The sequence below is a fragment of the Myotis nattereri genome (genome assembly GCF_964212035.1).
Source record: "Myotis nattereri genome assembly, chromosome: 1".
Classification (NCBI taxonomy): domain Eukaryota; kingdom Metazoa; phylum Chordata; class Mammalia; order Chiroptera; family Vespertilionidae; genus Myotis; species Myotis nattereri.
Genome location: NC_138075.1, coordinates 134,699,894 through 134,706,637, shown reverse-complemented (window position 1 = coordinate 134,706,637; position 6,744 = coordinate 134,699,894). Strand labels below are relative to the sequence as shown.

General features: G+C 35.0%; 1 protein-coding gene across 1 annotated transcript in view; it reads right to left on the bottom strand.

Annotated features, from left to right (window-relative positions):
* MALRD1 (MAM and LDL receptor class A domain containing 1) overlaps positions 1–6,744 on the bottom strand; it is a gene marked incomplete at both ends in the record, with an annotated part of 616,248 nt that overhangs the window by 354,806 nt on the left and 254,698 nt on the right. The window contains 2 exons of the mRNA XM_081103892.1: positions 96–387; positions 3,927–4,174. Coding sequence (XP_080960018.1) covers positions 96–387; positions 3,927–4,174 — 540 coding nt within the window. The remainder of the gene's footprint in view (positions 1–95; positions 388–3,926; positions 4,175–6,744) is intronic.

The following is a 6,744-nucleotide window of genomic DNA, read 5'->3' as shown; positions in this document are numbered from 1 at the left end:
GATAACTACTTGTGTATGTCATTGCTTTTTATTTCCTTTTTCCTTCCCAGTTTCTACCCTGTAAAACCACCAAACAAACCCCAGTGGAAGTGTACCTGTTGGAAGAGGAACTGCTAGTGGTTCTTTCATGGGCTGATGGGAGAGCAGACAACTCTTCGTAAGCACAATGTCATCCAGTGCAATGTCACCGCGGTGTCCTTGCCCTACTCTTCCTTCAAATTGGAGTTGGAAGTCCTCCTCGCCAGACAGCATCAGTTCCTTTCGCTGCCAGAAGTTGCCTTGTTCTACAGTGAGATTAAGTAGGAGCTTTGTTTTGTTTGAGACTGATACCTGGATCAAGGTGAGTGACCCAATGCCATTTCCATACATGTGATAATGAAAAATTATCTGTAACCAAGAGTAAGAAAGTTATATGTAATTAGTACAATTAATTCCATTTTATTTTCAATGATATTATATTGCCCTCTTTGTCATCAATTCCAGAAAGAAAACTAAATCTACATGTCCTGTTGTTCTGTGAATACTCTAACACTGAGTAAAGTGAGGCCAGCCTAAAATCGTATGTTGCCATATATGGAAGATAGTACAATAAGGATCAAATAGAAATTTAGTTTAAAAAAATGAGCAGAGTTTACTTTCTTTCTGTGATTTCTAAATGCAGGATTCATTGGTAAACTCTTAACATCACCATCAAAGGAATAAAATATGATTAAAAAGTGATGTGTTATACAAAAGGACTTTTCATGATTAAGAAATAGAAGGGACGGAACACAATCATTTTCAGTCTCATGAAACTTAAATCATTTTCCCCAAAAGCAGAATCCTCTATTGCTTATCCTACCACATTCTTGCACTTGAAACACATTTTCAGTTCTACAGGCTCCTTGAGGCTCCACTATATATAGCAAAACCACCACGACAGCAATTATCCACATTTTACTCAAAATGCTAGAGACATGCTTTAGAAGAGCAGTTTGGGAGTTTTTCCCTGAGTAAAAATTAATAAACACTTTAACATTTCAAAGATAAATTTGACTAGCTTTTTAGTGATTGTTAACTTAGAAAGGGAGAGTCAAAAAAATCTGAAAGAATAGTACAGGTTAGGAACAATAATAATTCAGAGGGTTTTTAAGCTTTTTTCCTTGTCATTTTATGAATGAGGGAAAACTGTAATGGGGCTTGATCTTCACACACAAAAAGACATTATTGAAACAATAGCATACTCTAGAGAGAGAAAAATGGACGTGTTTAAAGGGTAAAGAATGTGATCAAACAATATATGCAATGCATACCTCAAAGAGCATGAAGAATATGTAAGCCACGTAAATGACTCTACTCAAATTGCCCAGCAGATGAAACTTTCGGATATTATGCTCCAATCCAAACACATTTCTTCTCATTGTTAAGCAATTAATGTTGGAAAATGTGAGACCTATGACCCCTGTGCCTTGTCCAGGGAGGACTGGTGAAACCAGGGTGGCATAACTCCTTAGAGTAAGAAACAAAAGGGGCCCAGGCAGACTCTTGGGCAGCACCAACAGGCATGAGAGAAACAATCTGATGGACACAGCACATGTCTCTCTGGATCCTTTCTAGTCACAGACACGGTCTGTTTTCTCATTTGTACAAGAAGCATGAAGTGTATGTGTTACAGCACGTAAATGCTTCTCTATCTTCTTGAGACCATTTTCTGAATGAGGCCAGTAGGTTATCATGCAAAGAAACATTGAAACACCTCCATTTCTACGGAGAACACCTGATGACAACAGAACCTTATCACAGGCAACCTGAGTGAATAAAAGTCTGCTAAGCACTGAATTCTAAAGAGGCATTTTCACTGAAAATTGTAGTCACTCAGAGGTTTGATCTCTTTCCTCATCAATCTCCATCACCACCACCCATTTCTCAAAAGGAAGGAAAACCTCCAATTTGAGTTTGTCTGCTTGAAGGTATTCCACAAGGTTAAGCGATAGACAGGATTTCTGTGAAAATTTGGGAGGTCATTCTGCTTATTTAATACATATATATTTTTTACATGAGAGACCCAATCACTTCCAGCTTGACCTTTCCTTACTTCTCTGTATTCAATCTATATTATAAATATTCATAAAGTAAGCCATTCATCATTAATTTTTGACATTTCTTCTAGGCATACTTCATTATTCTCACACAGATGTTTAAAGCAGTAGGGACTACAGTTCTGGGACCAGGGAAAGCAGAGATGGATGAAATCCTTGGTTATTACAGTGTGAAAAGAAAAAAATCTTTTGAACATTTTTAGAGAAAGTGTCTAAGTAGAAAAGCTTAGAAGTCAACTGGAATTTTATATGTATTTCATGTTTAATTTTTAATTGGTTTTCTAAGACTAGAACTTATTTATAATTTTCATATGTATATATACACACAGATTTAGAGATACTCAAACTATATAAAGACTGGTGTGTTTGGGCTTTATTTTTGAGAAAGTTTCAAGTAATTTGGAAGATAACAAAAACAAACAAAACAGAATTGATTAAAAGTCAGGTTTTACTGCTAGGCTAATTAAAGTTAAATATAATTCGGAATGATATATTACATTCATTCTGGACATCTGAGTTATTTTTCTAAAACTCTGATCTGAACATTTCACTTTCTTGCAGAAAAATCTCTGAAACCAGAGTGGCACAACTCCTATCTGATGTGCCTGAAGACATAAAAGAGATGAGATCACTCTCTGAGAGTTTACGTATGAATCACCTTAAGCTCAGACAGAAACTCCCCTAAGACAAACTAAAGGTTTAACATGCTTTAAGACAGTGACAATGGTGGGATGTGAAGGTTAGTCAGTATGAAGCAGAAGAACACGCATCTGTAACAGGAGCAGGTACAATTGGGAGCCTGTCAGCAATGATTTAATATGTCTCTTCCCAGGGTTAGGGCTCTCACTAATGTGGAGAAAGGTACATGAGAATAGTACAATTTGAAGACAATAAAGAATCAAATCATGCCCGTTTCCCAGCCTGATTTTCTGATCAATTAGTGACTTTGTGGATGTAATCGGCTTTTCTTTTAGTGCTCAGACTTTGGGGAAACACCAGTCAGAATCATATGTTCAGATCTTATGAAGACTGAACTTTTCATTGTAAATATAAATAAAGACACAATGATTTATATATCAGTCTCTCAAAAGCAAGATTCCTGTGAAGTCATCCCTGAGGGCTTAATTTATATTATATATAAAGCCAAGTTCAGTTCCTACTGTAGCTGACTAGATATTTTTGTGGAATAGAAATAATCAAGCAAAAAATAAATAAAGGAAAGTGAAAGATCCTGAAAATACATAGTCATTATATGAGGCTGTTTGGCCCTAAGAGCGACACAACCTTATTTATACTTTTAATACTCTATAAATTTTTTCTTCAAATTTCCACAGGATCATGGCAAAACCATATTTTTCTTCCTACATATATAAATTATTCTACTTTTCTTTTTTGTTTGGGGGAGTCAAGTTCAGTCTCTTTTTTCATGAAGACATCTTCAAACATTTTATTGTACCTCCGGCTATCTCTAATATTAATCCTTGGAGTGTGAATATATATATATTTGTTTAATTTTTTTCTGATGGAAAAATTCTCATAACACCAATAAGTACTAAACTTCCTGAGTGAAAACAACTGGCATTTTGCTCCTTTTGAATTATCCATGGAAAATAATCATGAAATTTCCCAATGGTTTCCAAAATTCCAATATTTATGGATTATACCCACAGAATAAATTCTTCCTACAGTTCCAAGTATCCTTCCATCTCATCCTTACTTCACCATCTTTCTTCCTCACATATCCCAAGTGGAATAAATTGAAGCACATTTTTCATCTTGTCCTAACCATTTCATTTTCCTTGTTGAATCTATCAGAAGTTGACCGTAATATTTCCGTCTTTACCATACCTTGCAGTCTTTGCTTCTTCGACTTATGACAGGGCTTGAAATTCTGGCTGCTCTCATGGGCTGCTGAGGGAACAAGCTCTTTATGAAGATGTAATGACCAGACGAATTTCGCAAGGTGTGGTCCGCAGCTGGCTCTGTGCCTGCCGCAGGGATGCTGCTAGCTTTCAGATTCCAGTCAGAGTCATCATCCTGCTCCTGCTCCCAGGAACAGAGATCAAATTCAAAATCACAGCGCCCACGGGAGGGACCTGGAAAACATTTCCCAAATTATGGTAGAAAGAAATAGGGAATTAGCTGACTTAGAGACATGCAATCCCAAATCACAGTGATCTTGCCATGTCACTGTAATAGCCAAAACTTAGCAACGTTCAAACAGAATATTTTAGTTTGCTATCCACAGCTATTCCTATGGTTTGCATAAGTTTATTTCTCCACAAATCTGGTCCCCAGTCTCAAAATCAATGAGAAAATATTTTAGCATTATACACAGTTTCTCCTCCAAGTACCTATTTGGTCAATGTAATTTATTTCCTCTGTCCTTCATCTTTGCTTCTCAGGGCTTGGTAGAGAATTTAGGAAGTTTATTATTCTGCAATACAGTTTGGCTTGGAAAATGCTGCCTAAAGTAAAAGTTATTAATCATTGCAATTAGTTTGTAAATATAGCCTCATTTTAGAGATGAGAAAATTGTAAAACAGAAAAGTAAGGTAAAAAGTGAAATAATTTGAATTAATTTATTATAGTAAGTTGCAAAAATTAAATGTTAAGTTGTATTAAATACCATCTATCTATCTAGTATTTTAAAATATTTTGTTACTAATATTGCTTAAGTTTTTTTTTTCCATTTCCAGGATATAGTTCAATCCTTATTGAATTTCTGCCTGAGGCCTGAGGGATCTATGTACTTCTGATAGAGTGGTATGGAAATCCCCAACTCTGATAGTGTGTTCATCAATTCGCTTTGCAAGTCTATTAGTTTTTGTCACACATGGCTTGACATTCTGTTGTTAGGCACTTGCACATTATAGACTGTCATGTTTTCTTGGAGAATTGACCCTCTATTGTTATGTAATTCCCTTATTTACCTTTGGTAACTTTCCTTCTTTGATGTCAGCTCTGTCTGAAATTAATATGACTACTCCTGCTTTCTTTGTTTAGTGTAAGCATGGTGTATACAGGTGTTCCCCCCAAAATGTATATACACTTTAACAAGTGGTAGCTTTATTTTGAAGATGAAATGTATATTAATAAACACTGCCATTATATTATTCAAAGTTTGTACATACATTTTCTGGGGACAGCCAATATTCTTCTATATAGTTACTTTTAATCTATACCTGTTTTTATATTTAAAATAGATTTCTTGTAGACAACATATAGTGGGGTCTTGTTTTTTGATCTACTCTAAAAATTTCTTTTTTTTTAATTGTTGCATTTAGACCACTGATATTCAAAATGATCATTGAGAGAACTGGATTAATATCTACCATATCTGTTACTATTTCCTATTTGTTGCCCACATCCTTTATTCCTATTTTTGTCTTCTATAGTTTTTCTGCCTTTTTCAGTTTTAATTAAATATTTTATATAATTTCATTTTGTCTTCTCTCTTGACATTTCAGTTATACTTTTTTAAAAATTCTTTTACTGATTTCCCTAGACTGTTACATTACCTTTACAAATAATCCAAACCCACTTTAAAAGAACATTATATTCCTTCTTGGATAGTGTGAGTACCTTATAATAACAATATAATCTTAATTCCTCCCTTCTATCTCTTATACCATTGCCATCATTCATTTCACTTGTATATAAGCATACATGATTAGATATATAACAATGTATATAAATATGTTATATATAAGAATGTACAATTGAATACATTGTTGTTATTTCATTTTAAACAGTGTTGACTGGTAGATTAATTGGGAGGGAGTCAATGGGAAAAAGGGGGACATCTACAATACTTTTAATAATAAATGTAAAATTTTAAAAAAGAAAAAAATTAAAGTTTTTATTTCATTTTCACTTAGTCTTCATTCCTCACCATCCTTTATGTAGGTCTGATATGTATCATTTTCTGATCTATATCATTTTGCTTCTCTCTAAAAAAACATCTTTTAACATTTCTTGCAAAGTAGGTCTAGTGGCAAAATATTCCCTCACTCCTTGAAACACCAGTCAGAAAGTACATGTGCACCCCTATAGTCATTGCAGCATTATTTAAAGTAGCTAAGAAATTTGAAACAGCCCAAGTGTCCATCAGTAGATGAGTGGAACATTTACACAAATGAATACTATGCAGCTACAAAACAGATGGGTCTCTTACCCCTTTGAGACAGCGAGGATGGACCTGGAGATTATTGTGCTAAGCAAAATAAGCCAGTTAAAGAAAGACAAATATCACGTGGTCTCACTTCTATGTGGAATCTAATGAACAAAATACACTGATGAATAAAAGAAGTCCAGGGGCATGGATACAGATTTCAGAGGGAAGGGAAGAGGGAGTGGGAAGAGATCAACCAAATAATTATAGGCATGTATGCACAGCCCACAGACACGGACAGTAATGCGGTGAAGGCCTAGGATGAAACAGGAGACAGGTGGAGGGGGGCAAAGGCTAAAATGGGGGACATCTGTAGTACTCTCAACAAGAAAATTAAAAAAAAAAGGTCTTCATTTCTCCTCATTTTTGAAGGATGATTTATCAGGATATGAATTCTGTGTTGGTAGGGTTTTTTGGATTTGTTTTCCCTTCAGCCCTTTAAATACTTCATTCTACTCTTGTCTTGCTTCCATGGTGTCTGGGAAGTCAGAT